The sequence below is a fragment of the Heloderma suspectum genome, chromosome 7, assembly GCF_057233095.1.
Source record: "Heloderma suspectum isolate Gila_16-S chromosome 7, 16-S_ref, whole genome shotgun sequence".
In the NCBI taxonomy this organism is placed as follows: domain Eukaryota; kingdom Metazoa; phylum Chordata; class Lepidosauria; order Squamata; family Helodermatidae; genus Heloderma; species Heloderma suspectum.
The window spans coordinates 31,509,023-31,530,522 of record NC_139464.1 but is presented as its reverse complement, the minus strand read 5'-3'; the positions used below and the strand labels follow the sequence as shown (position 1 = coordinate 31,530,522).

Below are 21,500 nucleotides of genomic sequence, written 5' to 3'. Positions count from 1 at the left end.
TGGCCCCCAAAAGCTTCTCTGAAATTGAATTTGGCCCCCTGGACTAAGCATCTCTGATAGATGGCATCTAGCCTATGCTTAAATACTTCCAGGGAAGGGGAGTACACCACCACCAGAGGGTGATGGTTCCCCTAGTCCTCTTACCAAAAGCTGCTTCCATGCATTTTCCACCCACTGGTTCTAGTCCTGCTCTCTGGAGCAACAGGGAACAGGTCTGTTCCATCTTCCATACAACAGATATTTCAATAGAGCTGTCGTGCCTGTTCTCAATCTCCTTCAGCCTAAATGGAGCCAGTTCTTGCTGCAACCATTCCTCCTGGAAGCTTCAGGACTTGAGAATCGTGGGGAAAAATTAGCCCTCAGATGAAGGTAGCACAGCCAGTTTTTAAAAAGTGCAGTTGGAGGGAAAGATCAGGCAGATATACACACATAAGCCACAACCCAACACAGAGTTAAGTACATTTAAACCTGATAAAATAAATCACCTTAAGCATGTTTAACTTTGTGCTGTGTTGTGGCAATAACGTAAAAATTTAATGTTTATTAAGAGGAAGACGACATTAGTCTAGGAGAGAAGATGCAGGCTGCAATCCTATACACGCTTACCTGGGAGTAAGCTTCACTGAACTCAATGGGACTTACTTCTGAGTAGACATTTATAGGATTGCATAGGTAGAAAATAATAATCAGGATTGATATAATTTATCTTCTTGTTTTCTGATGTTTTTAAAAAATCTATTTAAATACAGTTTATGTATTATTCATATGCTAGTTGTATATTTAGACAAGCATGTATGCAAAGCATTTGAAACCTCATTATCTGACCACCATTGTGTTGTAGATACCATCGGTGCTTGCAGACAATTACTGGGCTTCAGGGCTCTTAAAGAAGCAGACCTACTTAACATGGAATAGATATCAACCCTATTACGAGTAGATCTGACCAGCAGTGTAGCTCAGCCAGGTCACTTTTTTTTATTAGCAAGGATGCTGACATCATCTGCTACCCCCCCCTTTCAGAATTCCCTGTCCCCTTTGAGTTTAGTTACAAATCCAGTAGAGGGGGGGGGGGATGAATTTTCCCAGCAACATATTGTTCCAAGTTGTAATGCAAAGTATTTTTGGGTGATTTGCCCTTGAATGGGCAGTTAAGACCCATTAGCTTTGCAAAAGACTTGCTCCTAATGGAGATGAAAAGTGCTAGAACTGGGTTGTGGATATGGATCAACACAGCTGCCAGTGGTACAGTTAGGTAATTTTAGACCCTGGACTTAATGGTCTTATGAGAATCCCTTTTAGATGGCCTTGCATATTACTTCGGGTGTGAAGCACACAAGTAACATTTCTCTCCCTCCACAAGTACCATCCCATGCTTTGCAACTGCTTCTGCATTCTTTATATTTCACAATATTTGCCAACCCTGATTAAAAAAATACCCTGAACATGTGCAGTTTGGGATTTTAAGCTCACTTAAACTGTAGCATTATCATGACCACAGGAATAAAATGCACTTTCCTTCTGCTGCCCTCACCACCCGCCATTTTCTGGTTTTCTTTTGCCCCCACCCTCCGGTTTACGGGCCCCTTAAATTTGGCCTCAAGGCCCAACCTGAGTTGCACCACTGACAGCTGCCTGAATTTTTGGACTCTTCCTTCGGGGCATGGCTATAGGGACTGTTACGATGAGCGCCTGCTGCACTTCAACATTTAATACTACACCACTGGATCTAAGCCAATTAACCCTCTTAAGAAGGTTTCCAGCATTCCATGGAAAATGTTGGCTTATTCATTTGCACTGCTCTTGCTCTCATATGCCCTTGGTGACTTCATAATATTGTCAAATCTGACTGAAGACATAGACCTGGTTCACATGTAATGATAACTCAAAGTACGCATTGAGTCTGGTTTCAGTACAGGTTGTTGTTGAATCGTGGATTGTTGTTGAATCGTGGGTTGTCATCACGTGTGAACCCTGCACTATGGTTTTACTATGGGTTGCTAACCATGGACAACCGAGGAAGAGAAGCCATGGTTTGTTGTTGGGTTATGAACTCTGAGCTGTTCATAGTTAACAACCCATACTTAAACCACAGTGCAGGGTTCACACGTAACGACAATTCAATGAGAACCCATACTCATCCTGTGGTCTAGGTTGTCATTATATGTGAGCCAGGTCATAGTGTTGTGACTGGGGATGCTGGAGAAATTTGAGAAGGTCTAAAATGAGTTTGGATTTCTAAGAATCTGACCTGAGGAATCCGTTGCAGACTGGCCTCCTTGGGTTGCATGGACTCCATGGGCTTTTTTTTAACTTTCTCAAAATTTACGCAAATTTATTCGTAGGAAAATGTGCAAGTTTCTGCTGAGATATATGCCATCCGGAAAATATATGTGGGGAAAAGTTGAATAGAATGGGGGACGATACCCTAAACATTACGTACTAACATAAATTATGTAAATTGCTATGAACTTGCTTATGGAATTATCTGAGTATTTTTCTGCATACCAGGAAAAAGAAAATTCATATCTGTCTGTGAACGGATGCTGGAACTAACGACACTGCACAATGCACGAAACACACACGGGATGGATTTCACAAAATCCAAAGATCCTTTGTTGTGATTTCATCCTGTTCACTGGATGATTCCTGACTGGCTGGGATCACCAAGCTAATGAACCCAGAAGGGAGCGCGAAGTAACATCTAAAAGTGGGGGGAAACATGGTGCCAGGGGAGGGAAGCAATGGAATCCAACAATGTTGGACAAATCTGTCGATTTCAGTTTCTCTTTGGTTCTAGTTTTCCCAATGGATTTGTATACTGTCCTGCCTCCCTAGAGGAGTGCTTGCTCTGGACTGGTACCTGTGATAACATAAAGATTAATTCCAGACAAATAAGCATTTTACAGCTTCCTACTCAGTAATAGAGCTAATTTGGGAGGGAGGGAGGTGGACGTTTGCATCTTTCAGACTGCCATAACACTACTGAATGGTTCACTGCATAGAAGGTGGTAGTTTGGGCCTTAAAAAAAAGAAGACAATGGCTTTCTTTTTAAACTACAGTTCTTAGTTGGAAACTTTCATTCTGGGTGTGCATTTGGTGCCCAGATGGTGAAGGCACACGCCGGAGCCCATCACGCTGTCAGGGCAGACGGGTACATATGTAAATATTTTGCTTTCCCCCCTATAATATTTGGCTTTGTCTAATCTAATTGCTGTCAAAGGCAGAATGTTTGGAGCATGCAAGGAAAGCAAACAATGAACACCTCCGGTAACTTGGGAAGTTGCTCACCCGCCTTTGCTGTAGTAACTAGCAATTTGGTTGCATAATGCTTTACTCACCCCTCCAATTTTTGCAGTGCATTCATGCCAAGTGCAGTCTCAGGACCGAACATGGCTCTAAAGCTCATTTGATAAAAGCAAATGGTAACGAAGATCTAGCCCACTTGAATACCACATATCATATGCTAGGGTCATTGCAGCATAGTGACCAGATCATGAATAGTTGTATCTCATTTGTGGTCCTCACCTGTACTCTAGAACTGCTCTTGAATCTAATTACCTCTGAGGAAATTTTCTATCTCCTTTTCCATCACCTCCTTCCAAATGTACCTGCCTGGACCCTAAGGTCTTCTTCAAGGGTCCTTCTCTATGAGCGCCTGCCAAAGAAGTAAGGTGGGTGGCTACCAGGAAGAGGGCCTTTTCTGCTGTGGCACCCTGGCTGTGGAATGAGCTCCCTAGAGGGGTTCACCTGGTGCTTATGTTGTACTCCTTTCGGTGCCAGGTGGAGACTTTTTTATTTTCCCGTTTTAGCAATCTAGTCTTTTTAGCTCTGTTGTTTTAAATCTGTATTTTAAATCTCTGCATTGCTTCTAGGTTTTATTCTGGTTGTGCATTTATATTGTAGTTTTAAACTTTCATATTTTATATTGTTTTATGCTGTACCTTGTGGTTTTAATTTTTGTGAACTGCCCAGAGAGCTTTGGCTACTGGGTGGTATAGAAACAAACCAGACACTCTGTTGCATGGCTCTAAGATCCTCCCAGGGTTCACCTGGTGAACTGCCCCTTTCCCCATGATCTACCCCTGAGCACTACCTCTTTTTCTTGCTTTGGTGCTAAACCCACATTTGCAGGTCCAGAGTTTTCCTCCTTGCTTGTGTTACTTTGCACACCCAGACAGAGTTACATCTCATGGAGCAATCACTCAGGCCTTGAGCTAGTATCCATTTCAGTGGTGCTGCCCAATGGCATTAGGAACTTGGATATCTGCCTGGAAACCTGATGGATCTTTGCACTGTGTGCTTCGCTGCCTGTGGTGTAGTGAGAGATTTTGGAGTGCAGGCACTCATCATGACAATCTCCATAGCCACATCCCTGAGTAGAGTCCAAAAATTCAGGCAGCTGTGTCAATCCATATCGATAAATCAGTTTGAGCAAGGTGCAGCGGCAGCAGCCATCTTTTTTACCCGATCATGTCCCTGGGAATTACATGATATCATGACATAGCATTGCTATGCCCTTTGGGACATTCGATGAAAAAAGAAGAGGGAATGGTGCCAGGCTGTGTTTTTACTGCAGAAACATTTCTAAAATTATTTTTAATTTTGAATTTAAAAATCTATTTACTATAGTTTAATCCAATCAATAACAAAAAGTTATCTGGGTGGATGGTCAGCTGGGCTGTGGGTATGGGGGGAGGGGGAGACGCGAGTCTTTCAAGATCACTGTTTTCCTGCTGCTAATAGCAGCAGAGAAATGGCAATCTTGACGGCAATTATGGGAGGATGGGAAAGATTTTTTTTACCTCCGCTCCCCTTGCCCAATGATTCCTAGATCTCAGTGGGCAGGGAGGAGAGATGTGTGTGTGTGTGTGTGGGGGGGGGGGTGCATATGCACTGATGGTATTTATTTGGTATTGCTGCCTCCTGTTAAAAATGCAGTTAGCAGAGAAAAACAAAACACAGAATGAGCATTTACGAGCCCCACTTGCATGCGCAAGACTATCTTAGTAAGAAAAAAGAGACCACATTCCTCCTTTAGTGAAGGAAAGAAAACAACTTCACTCACAAGTATTCTTGCATAAACAAAGGCAGGCACAGCGTAGGGTTTCAAGAGGGTTTGTTCAGTCCATTTCTTTGTTCCTTTATACACGCGGGAGTGAGCAGCAAGCCACTAGGGATGGACGAAAGTCACTTACCTGATCCCGAAGCTTGCTTCGCAGTGGGGGGGAGGCGCCCTATCCCTCCCCGCCGAAATTCTGGCCGGGGGGGAGGCGCCCCATCCCTCCGGCCGTGAAATCTCGTCTCCTGCCGGGATGCAAATGGCCGTTTGCGTCCCTGCAGTCAGCCGTGATAGGCTACGTAAATGTTTACATAGCCTATTACGGCTGACTTTAAAAAAAAAAAAAGCGCCTACGCAAATGGCGGCGCCCATGGGCGCCGCCATTTGCATTCCTTATTTTGGCACGTGTAGTCTACGTAAACATTTACATAGACTACAGCGAAAATAAGGGCAAAGCTATTTACATTCCCCTTATTTTCGCCGTAGTCTACGTAAATGTTTATGTAGACTACACGTGCCAAAATAAGGAACGCAAATGGCGGTGCCCATGGGCGCCGCCATTTGCATACGTGCTTTCCCCCCCCCCCAAAGTCAGCCGTGATAGGCTACGTAAATCTTTACGTAGCCTATCACATTTGTTTGTGTTTTTTTTTTTACTTGGAAATGGTGGTGGCGGGAGCCGGTTGGAAGACCGGCCGCTGCCACCGCCGCACCGCCGCCGGAGCCGCCGCCGCCAGGGACATTCGAGCAAGGTAAGTCCTGTCCCGGGGGGTGGCGGGGGGGTGGCAAGACTGTTTCTCCACCAATTTCGGGGGGCCGAATGCGCTGGCATTCGGCCTCCCCGAGATTTGTGGAGAAATTCTCTGACATCCCTACAAGCCACGTGCTCCTAGGAATGGAGAAAGGCCAGAGAGAGGGGAGGGGGGAAGGAAGGGGAGGAACAGGAAACCACTGTAGGCTATAGAGATCCTAAGGCTAGCTATGCCCATGCATTAACTAACTGCAACACCGCCCCCTTCCTGTAACTTGCAGACGAGTTTGCAATATTCCCAACATGCATGTGCTGCATCCAGCCCTCAGGGTGGAAAAGGTGGTGCACCCCCTGCTTCGAAGGGATGAGTTATAGTGTGTGTATGTGTGTGTGTAGAGTACCTTGCCTGTGCAATAATGCAGATTTTTTGGTGCCAATAGATGCACGGTCTTGTCTGGGCATGTTTTTTGTTCAGAGACGTTTTTAGAAGGAAGGGAGGGAGGGGCAAAGGTTGGGTTTGTCACAACATGCAACACTGTTTGCAGTCCCCCTGCTGGTTTCCCACCCCAACTTATTATTCACTGCTTTAATGGAAGAGGACTCTGATCTTGCAGAAATAATGTTGCTTTTTGGTGTCTCCTTGTCTTTCCCAGGAGCCATTGACCAGTGTTCATACATCAAGTACCACTACTCCTCAGCAACAATTCCGAAGAATCTCACCTACAATATTACTAAGACCATCCGCCAGGATGAGTGGCACGCCTTGCGTAAGTTCTTCGCCTCCTTCCTTCTCTCAGTGCTATGGGTATCCGATAGACAATTATTTCAGATGTGCAATGGGCTGAAAAGGGAGAATAAGCCAGGCGTCTGGCTACTCTAGATGGCCCTGTTGAAACACTGCTTCAGTAAGGATCATGTTGGTGACAAAGCATGACAGCGCATTGGCTGCTATTGAATTACGTTTGGAAATGATGAACAGAACCAATGCTGTCATTTGAAATCCAATCAAACTTTCAGCATGTTAACAGTTGTATTTGTGATGCTACTGCAGAATTTCCAGCTGAATTCACAGGTTAATATGTAAGAGGGAAGCTTTGGGGCTATTTACATGTACGCTAATTTGTTGAAGTTGCCAAGAGCTCACAACTCCTCCTCCTCCTTGGACTTCCAAATATTCCTGCATGCACCCAAATCACATGTAAATTGGTCCCTTTGATGCCTAGTTACTCAGCAGAAGTTGCAGAATGGCCTGGATTGAATATAGAGTTCTGTCTTTGGCCTCCTTTGCTTTCCGATAGATACTAGGAGAGAGTTACAATTGGGGTTTGTGTTTTGGGGAGGCTGTTCCTATTCAGGTAGGTTCATAATTGTCTGAAGTCCTTTCCTCTTTGATCCAAAGGCTTGCTTGGACCTCAACCCCCACTCAAGCCAGCCCTTCCCATCTCTGCCTAGAGCTGTACACAGAAGGCCACCAGAAGCCTAACTGATCCTCATTACAGCCCATGGGCATCAAGCCGTCTGTGAAACAAACATACATGACAGAGAATCAGTGGCCTTGAGATACATGGCTGACATTGTTGTTGTTCAGTCGTTAAGTCGTGTCCAACACTTCATGACCCCATGGACCATAGCACGCCAGGCCTTCCTGTCCTCTGCTCTCTCCCGGAGCGTGCTTAAGTTCATATTCATTGCATCGGTGATGCTATCTAGCCATCTCATCCTCTGCCGTCCCCTTCTCCTTTTGCCTTCAATCTTTCCCAGCATCAGGGTCTTTTCCAGTGACTTTTCTCTTCGCATTAGGTGGCCAAAATATTTGAGCTTCAGCTTCAGTATCTGTCCTTCCAATGAGCAGTCAGGGTTGATTTCCTTTAGGATGGACTGATTTGACCTCCTTGCAGTCCAGAGGACTCGTAAGAGTCTTCTCCAGCACCACAGTTCGAAAGCATCAATTCTTTAGTGCTCAGCCTTCCTTATAGTCTAGCTCTCATGGCCATACATCACTACTGGGAAAACCATAGCTTTGATTATACGAACCTTTGTCGGCTAAGTGATGTCTCTGCTTCTTACTATGCTGTCTAGGTGTGCCATAGCTTTCCTCCCAAGGAGCAAACGTCTTTTAATTTCATGGCTACAGTCACCATCTGCGGTGAACTTGGAGCCCAAGAAAGTAAAATCTGTCACTGCTTCCATTTCTTCCCCTTCCATATGCCAGGAAGTGATGGGGCCAGATGCCATGATCTTAGTTTTTTTAATGTTGAGTTTCAAACCAGCTTTTGCACTCTCCACTGTCACCCTCAACAAGAGGCTCTTGAGATCTTCTTCGCTTTCTGCCATTAGGGTGGTATCGTCTGCGTATCTGAGGTTGTTGATAATTCTCCTGGCAATCTTAATTCCGAACTGTGATTCATCCACCCCGACATTTCTCATGATGTACTCTGCATATACATTAAATAAGCAGGGTGACAGTATACAGCCTTGTCATACTCCTTTCCCAATTTTGAACCACTCGGTTGTTCCATGTCTGGTTCTTACTGTTGCTTCTTGACCCTCATACAGGTTTCTCAGGAGACAGGTAAGGTGGTCTGGTGCTCCCATCTCTTTAAGAATTTGCCACATTTTGTTGTGATCCACACAATCAAAAGCTTTAGCATAGTCAATGAAGCAGAAAGAGACTTTTTTCTGGAATTCTCTTGCTTTCTCCATGATCCAGCGAATGTTGGTGATTCGATCTCTAGTTCCTCTGCCTCTTCGAAACCCAGCTTATATTTCTGGTAGTTCTCGGTTCACATGCTGCTCAAGCCTAGCTTGTAGGATTTTGAGCATCACCTTGCTGGCATGTGAAATGAGCACAATTGTACGGTAGTTTGAACACTCTTCAGCATTGCCCTTCTTTAGAATTGGAATGTAAACTGACTTTTTCCAGTCTTGTGGCCACTGTTGAGTGTTCCAAATTGGTTGGCATATTGAGTGCAGCACTTTAACAGCATCATCTTTTAGGATCTTAAATAGCTCAACTGGAATACTGTCATCTCCGCTAGCTTTGTTGTTAGTAATGCTTCCTAAGGCCCACTTGACTTCACTCTTGAGGATGTCCGGCTCAAGTTCAGTGACCGCACTATCATGGCTATCAGGGACATTCAGATCTTTCCTGTATCGTTCTTCTGTGTATTCTTTCCACCTCTTCTTAATCTCATCTGCTTCTGTTAGGTCCCTGCCTTCTTTGTCCTTTATCATGCCCGTCTTTGCACAAAATGTTCCCTTGAGATCTCCAATTTTCTTGAAGAGATCTCTAGTCTTTCCCATTCTGTTGTTTTCCTCAATTTCTTTGCATTGTTCATTTAAGAAGGCCTTCTTGTCTCTCCTTGCTATTCTCTGGAACTCTGCATTCAGTTGAATATATCTTCCCCTTTCTCCCTTGCTTTTCACTTCCCTTCTTTCCTCAGCTACTTGTAAAGCCTCATCAGACAGCCACTTGGCTTTCTTGCATTTCTTTTTCTTTGGGATGGATTGAGTTGCTGCCTCCTGAACAGTGTTACGGACCTCCGTCCATAGTTCCTCAGGCACTCTGTCTATCAGGTCTAATCCCTGAAATCTATTTGTCACCTCCACTGTATATTCATAAAGGATATGATTTAGGTCATACCTGAACGGTTTAGTGGTTTTCCCTACTTTCTTCAATTTAAGCCCACATTTTGCAAGAAGCAGCTCATGATCTGAGCCACAGTCAGCTCCAGGTCTTGTTTTTACTGACTGTATAGAGTTTCTCCATCTTTGGCTGCAAAGTACATAATCAATCTGGTTTCGATATTGACCATCTGGTGATGTCCATGTGTAGAGTCGCCTCTCGTGCTGTTGGAAAAGCGTGTTTGCTATGATCAGCGTGTTCTCTTGGCAAAACTCTATTAGCCTTTGTCCTGCTTCATTTTGTACACCAAGGCCATGCTTGCCTGTTAACCTGGTGATTTCTTGACTTCCTACTTTAGCATTCCAATCCCTTATGATGAAAAGGACATCTTTTTTTGGTGTTAGTTCTAGAAGGTGTTGTAGGTCTTCATAGAACCGACCAACCTCAGCTTCTTCGGCCTCAGTGGTTGGGGCATAGACTTGAATTACTGTGATGTTGAATGGTTTGCCTTGGATTCGTACTGAGATCATTCTGTCATTTTTGAGATTGTACCCCAGTACTGCTTTTCCCACCCTTTTGTTGACTATGAGTGCTACTCCATTTCTTCTCAGGGATTCTTGCCCACAGTAGTAGATATGATGGTCACCTGAATTAAATTCGCCCATGCCTGTCCATTTTAGTTCGCTGATTCCCAAGATGTCGATGTTCAATCTTGCCATCTCATGTTTGACCACCTCCAGCTTACCTTGATTCATTGATCTGACATTCCAGGTTCCTAAACAATATTGTTCTTTACAGCATCAGATTTTCTTTTCACCACCAGACACATCCACAGCTGAGTGTCCTTTCAGCTTTGGCCCAGCCGCTTCACTCTTTCTGGCGCTACTTGGAAATACCCTCTGCTCTTCCCCAGTAGTATATTGGACACCTTCCGACCTGAGGGGCTCATCTTCCGGTGTCATATGTTTTAGCCTTGTGATACGTTCCATCGGGTTTTCTTGGCAAGAATACTGGAGTGGGTTGCTATTTCCTTCTCCAGTGGACCACATTTTGTCAGAACTCTCCGCCATGCCCTATCCGTCTTGGGTGGCCCTGCACGGCATAGCTTATGGCTTCACTGAGTTACGCAAGCCCCTTCGCCATGACAAGGCAGTGATCCATGAAGGGGAATTAGAGGAGACCAGTGGCCAAATATGCCTTGATCTGGTGGTGGTGCTTTTGGTTTGATAGCTGACTGAAGGAGATCATTTCAAAGCAAATAAATCAGTATAATGCATAACAGTTGGAAAGCAAATAAAATATTTAATGTGGTATATAAACCTCATGTACTGATAAGTGGAATTTTAAGTCAAGTCTGCATTGCAAAGAGGTTTTCCCCCCTCTTCCCTGCCCCTACAATTCACAAGTGGGTCTGATGCACATCATTGGTTTAATGTTTGCATTTCATTGGTTCCCAGTTTTGTCAGTTACAGCCATGCAACTCATGGCAAATAAGGGCGCAATCCTATCCAGATAGGTGACCCCCTATCCAAAGCAGGGCAGGAGAAGCACAGAGGGGATCATTCCCTCCGTGCTTCTCCTGCCCTTCATTTTCAGCTAGACAGCTGATTGTGGCTGTCTAGCCGTGGGAGGATGGAGTGGGGGAGGAGGATGTGTCATACAGGCATTTCCGCCCTCCCTGCCCCAGAATGCCCCCAGACATGCCCGTTCTCGGCCGCTCCGCGCTCCTCTTGTGAGCACGGAGGATGAGCCTTCTCTGTGCTGCCTGTGAGGCAGTGTGGAAGTGGGGAGAGGTCAGCCCTCCGGGAACTGACCTCGGAGCACAGGCTCTGAGGTCATTTCTCGGATAACACGATATCCTATGGCCATCTAGCCACTGTCTAGTGGCCATAGGATTGCTCCCTCTGCGAAGTTAAAATGTCGCTAAAACTTCATCTCTGCAAAAGTTAACACTTCAATTGCTGTCTCACATTTTAAACCAGTGATACATTTTCCCTTCCACGCATAAAAGTGTTTTGCTCATGTGACCTACTGATTTGTCATAGTTGTCTGGATCTCTTTTTAATGTGGTGGTGATAATATAAGACTGGATTGCTGGTATGCAGCCCCATCTCATGCATGTTTCTTCAACATTACATTCCACTGAATTCAGCAGGCTTACTCTGAAATAAGTGTGCATAGGATTGCAGCCATGCAGCATGATCCTAAGCAGGTTTGCTCAGGAGTAAGTTTTGTTGTGTTCAGTGGAACTTAGTTCCTTGCAAGTGTGCGCTTTATTGCACCCTTAAGGTCAAAGGACATACTGCATTAATTGTGTTGTGTATAGCTGAGCCTGATCTTTTTCTTTTCTTTAGTCTAACTAATCCTTAAACCTTCTCCTCCACCCATTTGCTTCCCAAATTCCAGAGAGGATTTAAAAATAATGTTTTAATCCACACACAGCCCCCCCCCCCATTTTGAGAAGCAAAGGGGTGAGGGAAGGAGGTTTAATCTTCCCTCTTGGTGCACTTTAGTCATGATCCAAATCAGGGCTATACGTAGTTACACTATAGTAAAGGAAGAGATTCAATCATAAGCACGCTGATTGGGAATGGGAAATAAGTGGGACTTCTGAATAAAAATGTTTAGAATTCACTCTAAGGGAATTTCTATACCAGCCTAAAATCCTGCATTTAGAACAGGGCTTTCTCCTTCTGTTTTAAATGCGGGATTACGACTCCGTTTTTCACCCTCTTCCTTCTCCCTGTATCTGAGTCTTCCATTATCTTTCATTGATCTCACTCCTCTTCTTGCCGCTTTTCCTCTTCTCACGGAGGAAACTCAAGCAGAACACAACAGGGTAATTTGATAGCTCATTATCTGCAATCTATTTAAAAATGGAACAAAGGGCATTTAGTGCAGGAGGGTCACGGCATCATGTAAAGAGCCCACAAACTTCCGTGAAGGAGCAATCTCAATCGCAGGATAAAAGCTCTGTGTGATGAAGCCCTAAGAAAGTCTGGACAAGTGGGCTGAACCACCATTTAGATTTCCCACAATGCCCCCAACATAGCATCTAGGTTGGCCATGTGTCCTCTTTTACAGAGGACCGTCCTCTATTTTCAAGGCATCCTCTGATGGAAGGGCTGGTCAGTCCAAGTCTGGTTTAAAGGTGAAGAACCTCCAGAAGGGAGAAGAGGGGCCTTGAAGATGAGCACCTGGACAGATACTGAGCAAAGCACACAGGTTACCTGTGGTGAGAAATTGCGAGTGAAGATGGGTCAAAGAAGACACAGACAACAAGCTTGGATTGAAAATTGGGCCACATTTTATTGAAATATTTGCAAAGGGGTAACTAGGACGGGCATCTAACTGTGTCAGTGGCTAGCTGACACTTCATGGGCGAAAACACACCCAGCCTGAGGGGTGGCGGTGATCTCGCCATCCCTCCGGACTGCCCCTTGTGGGGGAGGTAGACCTTCCGGTGTCACCCCCAACCTGGTGCCGCACAACACTTGGGTGAGTGAGTAGGGTTGGTCTCCCAGGCAAGCCTTATCCCCCTGCTGAGCCGCACAACCCATTTGGGGGGCCTCAGGCGTCACCTGTCACCATAAGGTGCCTCTGCGTGCACACCATCCCTACTCCCTTTCCAGTTTTGCCCGTTCTAGCCGCCACAGGAGTCACAGGCCTATTGCCTGTGAAACTCCCCCCACCTGCGCAGAAGAACTTCCCGCAGGCCCCTTTGCAGATCGGCCAAAAATAAGTCATTGCCTATGTCTGACAGGTGGACGCCATCCTGCCTGTAAAGCTCCCTCCTAGTCCAATGAATTCCTTGGTGGTTGATGCAACCGTCACCATGCTCTGACAACCCACGTGCCAGTTCTCTATTCACCTTGCGCCGGGCCCTTTCCATGGCCGCATTGCTCTGCGCCCTCCACATGATTCTCGGGAGCATTGAGGACCATAATATGGTCACCCCCGGCCAGCGATGTTGGATCGTCCGCAGATCGGCCAACGCCTGCTCAATCAAGTCCTTTCCAGGCTTGTAGCCCAGGTCGTTCCCTCCAAGGTGTAACACCAGGACCTGTGGAGGGAAACTGACCAAACCTCGTTGAAAGAGTGTGGGGAGAAGACCGTCCCATCGCATACCCCGTCGGCCGAGCCATTGTATCGCCACCTGTTGGGGAAACTGCAGCCATGATCCGAAGGCCGACGTAGAAGCTCTGCGGGCAGCCCAAAAAACCATACTGTGCCCACAAATGAGCACCTGTACCAGCGTCGGTTGAATCCCATCTAAATAAAACATTGGGGAAGGCGAAGAGAATCATCAAGAAGCATCAGGCAACTTGCGAATGTAAGAGCGGAAGGCCCTGGAGCACCATCTCCCTACCGCTTTCACTTGCTTGGATGAAAAACCTATGGCAGCTGCCGTAGAGGCCGCCCCAATACGAAATGAGTGAGTCCCGAAATGATAATGCCCCAGACCCTGTGTGGTCAAGGCTAACTTAGTGACTGCCCAAAATTGGAACTTTGTCAGTGGTGAACCATCCGCATGGCAAAATAGGGGACCCTCATTTGCCCCGCGGTGCTCAATGAAAGCCCGCAAGGCCCTGACCGGGCATAACTCGTCGACCTGGGCCTGGTTAAGGGTAACCAATGCTCCCTTGCCTGCCTGATCGGGTTTTGAACGTCGAATATGGAGGTGAATCAGGCTAAGCTGGATCTGGATATCTGAATACCTCAAGGCCCTCCCGGTGGTGTCAGATTTGGAGGCCCAGACCAGTTCTGAAATCCTGAGGGCCCCAAAAAAGGCTGTTAAAGCTGCAGCGTGAAAGAGGGAGGCTTCGTATGGAGAAGAGCAAAGGGAGGGCCACAATGCCCGAAGCCCTGTGAGAATAACTGGCGACAAAGGGTGCCTGGAGTCTGACGGGGCAGGAAACATCCGTGCCCAGCCTTGCACAGCCCTCCTAATTCGGAAATCTGAGGTGGAGTCCTCTACCCCTCGCACTTTGGCCCAGAAGGCCAAAGAGGCGAGCTTCCCCGAAATGGTCCTAGCAGATAGTCCCTTGTTATGCAGATGTATGCAAAATTGTAACAAGTGGTCCACAGGTAAGGGCCACACATCCTGCAACTGAAGCCCACACCTGAAGGCGCCAAACTCCCTACCTGCTCTCTCGTAGGCAGCTCTAGTGCTGGGGGCTATAGAATTCAGGATAGCGTGTTCGACTTGAGAGCGCCAATCTCCCACAGTTCGTCTGGTATGGGGTCTGGCAGCGGACGTGCCCACGGAGCCAACGCACGGAACCTGTCGATCTGGTTTCGTGACAAAGCATCAGCTACAGGGTTCCCCAGACCCGGCACATGGCGGGCGCGGAACCATATGTTGTGGCATAGGCATTGGAGGGTAAATGCTCTAACTAACTCCATGACCCTTTGGTTTCTAGAGGATAATGTATTAATGACATGCACTACAGCCGAGTTGTCGCACCAAAAAAGGGCGACAGAGTTGGCCATCAAGTCTGCCCAAATATGTACAGCCACGTAAATGGGGAAGAATTCCAGAAAGGTGAGGTCCCGACAGATACCGCCGGCAGCCCAGGTCTCCGGCCACTGGCCCAGGCACCACTGATCTTGCCAAATTAGCCCAAAACCAAAGGTGCCAGCTGCGTCCGAATGGATCTGCATGTCGGCTCGTAGAAGTAATTCGCGTCTCCAAAAGGAGATGCCATTAAAGTCCCTCAGGAATTTAAGCCATACCCGCAGATCCATGCGCATAGCAGAGGTGACTCTGGTGCGATGATGCCGGAGTTGAAGACCCGCATTGCCCAGCAGAGCCATCGCAGGAATGCACGGCCGGGGGCAACCACCCTACAAGCGAAGTTCAGATGGCCAATGACTGACCTTAGAGTAGTGCTCTAAGGGAGACTTTATGAAGGTGCAAGATGGACTGGAGCTTATTTTTAAGTACCAGCAATTTATCGTGAGGGAGACGAGAACACTGTGCGCGGGTATCGAGCTCGATCCCCAAGAACGTCAAAGTAACAGCTGGGTCCTCTGTCTTCTCGTGTGCCAAAGGGACACCCAAGTCTGAGGAAAGGGATATGAATGCCCTAATCAGGTCAGAGCATTGACTGCCGTCTCCGGGTCCAGCAAACAGGAAGTCATCCAAATAATGGACCACATCGCCGCAGCCCGTCTTGTCCCGTATGGCCCATTCCAGAAAGGTACTAAATGTTTCAAACATGGCGCAAGAGATGGAGCATTCCATAGGGAGGGCGCGGTCGATGTAAAATTTATTCTGGAAGGAAAATCCCAGCAAATCAAAATCCAGAGGATTGATAGGCAAAATGCAAAAAGCAGATTTGATATCACACTTGCCCATCAGTGCCCTGCGGCCCAGAGCTCTTATCATGGCTACCGCAGCATCAAAGGATGTATAACGGAACATAGGTAATCTGGAATTTCATCGTTAACCGACTGGCCCTTGGGGAAAGAGAGGTCATGAATTAACCTGAATTCACCGGGCGATTTCTTGGGTATAATTCCCAAAGGGGAAATCCTCAGGTTGGGTAGCGGGGGCGAGGAAAAGGGGCCGATGACCTGACCTGACTGAACATCTTTGTTAATCTTATCTTGCACCAAGCGCCGCATGCTAAGAACAGACCGGTGGTTACCGGTCAAATACGGCCTGCGCAGGCCCGTAAAGGGGATCCTGAAACCCAATGTAAAGCCGCGTTCCAAGTAGATCGCTGCCCGCCGATTTGGGTAACGACCTAGAAGTTGAAGGAGTGGAACAATCTTAACTGGGCTGGGGCCCTTTGGGAGGGGGAGGATGCCCACCGCCCTGTTTTCTGCCACCCCGGCCATCCTTTGGGGGACCTCTCCAACCTCTGGCTCTCGGGCAAGAGGAGCAGGAGTGTTGACCGCCACAAAGGGAGCACTCATGCCGGAAGCGGCATGGGTTATGGGAGCAGGAACCTTTGGAGTTGAACTCCCAGCACAGCCAGCGGTGTTGAACCCCTGGACCCGCAATAGTCTTGGCGGCTATTGAGGGCGACAGCTTGGCCAGGATGTGGCCGCTGTCGGACCTGTCGCCAAAGCCTGGCCTAGAAGGGGTCATGAATTGGAGCCAAAGGTCCTGGTCCTTCAGATCCCAGCGCATGGAGGGGTCGATGGCAGCCCTCCTTTGGAAGGCCTCGTCGTAAGCCAGCCATGCACTCCCCTCATATTCGGAGTAAGCCCTGTATATTATGTCGAGGTACTTGGTGAGAACCCAAGCCCTCTCAGGGAACCTCTGTTGGAGGATGCCAGCATAAATTAAAAAGCCTGGCAACCAGTTCGCCCAGGTGCGAGGCACCTTGCGAGCTTTGCTTCGCTCAGGATCCTGGTCACGGATCCTATCTTTGTCGCTGGGTTCGGGCTCACAAAAGAGCTGGGCAAAGACATTGATAAATTCACCCCGCAATATCTTTTCTCTAGTGGCAATGGTTAAGTGAAAACCAATAGGGGAGGACGTAGCACCAGTGGGCATAGATCCACGGCGCATGGGTCAATCGAGGACAACTGTGGGGCTAGCAAGGAAGGAGGTAGGGAAGCTAGGGGGTCACTAACCGAACTGGCGGGCCCCTGCCAAACACTGGCGGAGGCGACGTTAAGCGGATGAGGCTGGACTAATGGCGGGGCAGGCGCGGTGGCGTCTCCTGCCGGTAGTAGTAAGGGGAATGAAGTGCCAGGCCCCAAAGAACTGGGAGGGCTGGCCAATGGAGCAGCTGAACTAGGAGTTGAGGCCGAGGCAACGGGCTGAGGAGTACTAGCTGCGGGGGCTGAAATAACTGAAGGAAGTGGACGAGGGGGGCCTGGGCCGCCTTGAAAGGTAACCCATGGCACCCAACCCCAGGGGTTGATTTGCCCCATACCCGGCCAGGCAAATTGAGGTGCCAAAGCAGTCTCACCTGTACCAATCGTGGGCATGCTCTGATCCCCAGCTGGAAAAACCGAGGTTGTTGCTTGTGCACCCAGGGAAGATGAGGCCGCAGAAGGGAGGAGCTCCGCTGAAGGCGGTGAGCCTTCTGGAAGAGCCGAGGAAGAGGAGGTGGATGCCTCAATAGCGTCCAGGCGATCTGAAATAGAAAGGAGCAACGAGCGTTGGGTCTGCTGTCGCGTTCGCTTGTGCTGGACCACTGAGGATTTTTTGTGCCTGGCCCGGGGAGGAGGAGGGATCCCCAAGGAACGCTCAGCAGCTTCCAAACGAGAAAGAATTGATGCCAGTACCGGGTCTGCATCCTCATCAGAGTCAGAATCGGGCCTTGGCAGCGGTCTTTTGGGGAGGGGGGGCAGGGCCCTCCCCTTCCCTTTCTTACCACCCTGGCCCTTCTTGAGAGGCATGATGCAGGAGGTGAATTAAGCTAGCTGCTATCAAAGAGTTAAGAAAGCCGCTGGGCACCCTGTACAATAGGCAGCCACCCCACAGTCTTAAGATCTGCGGGTACGAGTTCCAGACCAAGACAGAGAGGCCTGGGGATGAAGATGGGAGCGCTGCACTACCGTTTAGATAGAAAATCAGATTTCAAGAGGCACAGCCAGGGGCCAGAGGTGATGGAGCTGCGTTTGAGCGTGGGCGCCCTCAGCCGAGGGCACCCTGTCTCGGGAGGCGCCAAACAGGCAGCCGCCACTGTTACACAATTTTATTAATTAAATATTTACTTAATAATCGTAATTTAATTTTTTTTGGGGGGTGGGGGGGAGAGACGTCCCAAGCCCCTGGGAGGCGACCAATCGGGGCTGTGATATACACGCCCCGACTCTGGCTCAGCAGCCAGGTGCCCCTCCCAACAGGCAGACTCGGCTGACGAGTGGGGGGGCAGGCAGACCGCCGCTTGGAGCGCTGACTCCGGCAAACACCGGCGCCGCGCTCACCCGCCCGCCGACGCTCCTCGCCGGGAGCAACACCTCAGGGGCCAAGGCGGCACCGGCGGGAGGCCGGCAAGGCGAGGAGGATGAGGCCGGCGAGGCCGGCGGCGATTGAGCGAGCGGGCGGGAGGGTGGGCGGGCGATTGAGTGAGCGGGCGGGTTGAGAGAGCGGGCGGGGGAGCGAGCGAGTAAACGAGGGGAGAACGAATGGATGGGCGGGCGGGGCGAGGGAGGGAGGGAGGGAGGCGGAACGATATCACCAATAACTCCGGAGCCCCAGAGGCAGCAACGTTGGCTCTCCCGACGGCCAGCAGGCGCTGTCCAAGAGGGAGCCGCTCCGGAGCGCGCAAGGCCCGCCACGAGTGTCGGCAACTCGATAGCTGTGTGAAGTGAAGATTTTGGCGCGCAGAAGCATGCTGGGTCCAGGCGGCTGGAACAAGGACGAAACCGTTCTCCAGCAGGCCAAAGTCCCTCATCGTGTCTTTAGCTGTGTCGTGACAAAGAGCTGAGATAGGGAGGGGGGTCGAGTTTAAGACAACTCGGCCTGCTCCTCCCCGACTGGTGGTGCGACTGGGGTGCACCAATCAGAGGCCCATACGTCTTATCACCCCACGCACCCGCAATGCCCCCCCCCTTTCAGCCAGACAAGCTGGCGCTGGGTAGGGCATTACTGTAGTTTATCTTAATTAATTAATTATTAATAATAATAATAATAGAAGGTATACATATAAATTAGCACATGCATATTTTATGCAAACCATTGTCTTCTTTTTTGGCGATTCACACCCAAATAGCATCACAGGCACTGTGAGAAATTAAGCTTGGCCCAGCCGCCCAGGGCTATTTAGCAAGCTACTGCTTGCTGTCAGGTAAGCCTGCCAGGGTCCACCAAAGGTCATTTTGCCCATGGCCCCCCTCAAACCTGCAGCCAGCCCCACCTACAGAAGTCTCCTTTGCCATCTGTAGCATCCAATTGCCTGCAGTGAGGATGAGCTGAAAATCCTGAGAGGGCTTAACTTCTAGTGGGAAAAGGAAAGAAAGAGAAGAAGATGAGATGAGATGGAAACTCAGAGTGATCTTAGAAACAAACAAACAAACAAACAAACACCTGCCATATCTTCCTGGTTAATTGGACTTTCCCCCCTCCTCCTTCATGAAAGCAAGTGCCAAACCCCCAGCGATCGAAAGAACGGTGGGCAAAGCAGGATATGATATCTAGGCTGTTTGTTTTCCAAAGCATGGAAGTGTTTTGCTTTGGGGCTCCTGCTCTGCCACCTGCAGGCCTCCAAAATGGAAGTGGACAGGAATAAATGCTTCCTCTTTCTTTGTCTGCTCTCCTGAAAAAATGAGGTAGAATTCTACACTCTCTGTGACAAGAAAACATTAATTCTTTGAACTGAAGGGGAAAATGTTTGCAAAATGGATAGATGTTTTCATTCATTCTTGGAAGGGCAACGTTTCTGGCATCTTTGTGGCAGGGGTGGGGAACCTATGTCCCCCTCCCAGATGTTGTTGGATTACAGCTCCCATTATCCCTTCTCATTGGCCAGACTGGCTGGGGCTGATGGGAGGTGGAGTCCTCATACAGCTGGGGAGCACAGTTTCCCCACCCCTACTCTATGGAGAGGGACTGGAACTCAACAGCAAGCACATGCTTTGCCTGCAGAAAGTCCTCAGGTTCAATCTCCAACATCTCCAGGTACAAGGATCAGACAGCGGATGGTGGGAGAGACCTCTTCCTGAGTCCCTGAGATGCCATTGCCAGTCAAAGCAGGCAATACTGGGCTAGAGATGGATAAGCGGTGAATCCCCCGCTTTGCATGCAGAAGGTCCCAGGTTCGATCCCTGGCATCTCCACTTAGGGCAGGAAAACTCCTGCCAGGAACCCTAGAAAGCTGCTGCCAGTCAGTGTTGACAATACTGGGCTAGATGGACCAAGGGTCTGACTCAGCAGAAGGCAGTTCCTATGTTCCTAAATAGCCTGTGCTTGTATAAGACAGCTTCCTATGTATTCTCTCTCTCATTCAGAATTTTCACAATTTTTTAAATTAGGAATTGGTAGGGATGTACGAAAGTCCCTTACCTGAACCCGAAGCTTGATTCGCGGTGGGGGGGAGGCGCTCCGTCCCTCCCACCGAAATTCTGGCTGGGGAGGAGGCGCCCCGTCCCTCCCCCCTGAAATTCTGGCCAGGGGGGAGGCGCCCCGTCCCTCCCCCCTGAAATTCTGGCTGGGGGGGAGGCGCCCCGTCCCTCCCCCCTGAAATTCTGGCCGGGGGGGAGGCGCCCCGTCCCTCCCCCCTGAAATTCTGGCTGGGGGGGAGGCGCCCCATCCCTCCCCCCTGAAATTCTGGCTGGGGGGAGGCGCCCCGTCCCTCCCCCCTGAAATTCTGGCCAGGGGGGAGGCGCCCCGTCCCTCCCCCCTGAAATTCTGGCTGGGGAGGAGGCGCCCCGTCCCTCCCCCCTGAAATTCTGGCCAGGGGGGAGGCGCCCCGTCCCTCCCCCCTGAAATTCTGGCTGGGGGGGAGGCGCCCCGTCCCTCCCCCCTGAAATTCTGGCCAGGGGGGAGGCGCCGTGTCCCTCCCCCCTGAAATTCTGCCTGGGGAGGAGGCGCCCCGTCCCTCCCCCCTGAAATTCTGGCCAGGGGGGAGGCGCCGTGTCCCTCCCCCCTGAAATTCTGGCTGGGGGGGAGGCGCCCCGTCCCTCCGGCTGCGAATCCTCCTGTCCTGCCAGGACGCAAACAGCGGCGGCTACGTAAACATTTACGTAGCCTATCACGGTGTTTTTTAAAAATCTAGCCGTTATAGGCTACGTAAATCTTTACGAAGCCTATCACGTTTGTTTGTTTGTTTTTTAACTTGGAAATGGTGGTGGTGGCAGCCGGTCGGAAGACTGGCTGCCGCCGCCGCCGAACTGCCGCCGAACCGCCGCCGGAGCCGCCGCCGCCGCCAGGGACATTCGCACAAGGTAAGTCCCATCCCGGGGGGGGGGGAGACCGTTTCTCCACCAATTTCGGGGGGCTGAATGCGCAGGCATTCGGCCTTCCCGAGATTCGTGGAGAAATTCTCTGACATCCCTAGGAATTGGGGAAGGAAGGTTCAGTTCCAAAAAAAAAATTCTGTGGTGGAAATTTCAGTGGCCAAAAATGATTCGTAAAAGATAACAATGATCAGGAAAA

General features: G+C 49.2%; 2 protein-coding genes across 2 annotated transcripts in view; one reads left to right on the top strand and one right to left on the bottom strand.

The window, feature by feature from the left end:
• TMEM178B (transmembrane protein 178B) overlaps positions 1–21,500 on the top strand; it is a 440,499-nt gene that overhangs the window by 120,707 nt on the left and 298,292 nt on the right. Inside the window, exon 2 of the mRNA XM_084811725.1 lies at positions 6,465–6,578. Within this exon, the coding sequence (XP_084667851.1) occupies positions 6,465–6,578 (114 nt within the window). The remainder of the gene's footprint in view (positions 1–6,464; positions 6,579–21,500) is intronic.
• The window catches only part of LOC146339476 (uncharacterized), a 118,524-nt gene continuing 110,766 nt past the window's right edge, over positions 13,743–21,500 (bottom strand). Inside the window, exons 5-8 of the mRNA XM_084811401.1 lie at positions 19,268–19,344; positions 18,586–18,755; positions 16,090–16,127; positions 13,743–14,614 (exon numbers count right to left, since the gene is read on the bottom strand). Coding sequence (XP_084667527.1) covers positions 13,743–14,614; positions 16,090–16,127; positions 18,586–18,755; positions 19,268–19,344 — 1,157 coding nt within the window. The remainder of the gene's footprint in view (positions 14,615–16,089; positions 16,128–18,585; positions 18,756–19,267; positions 19,345–21,500) is intronic.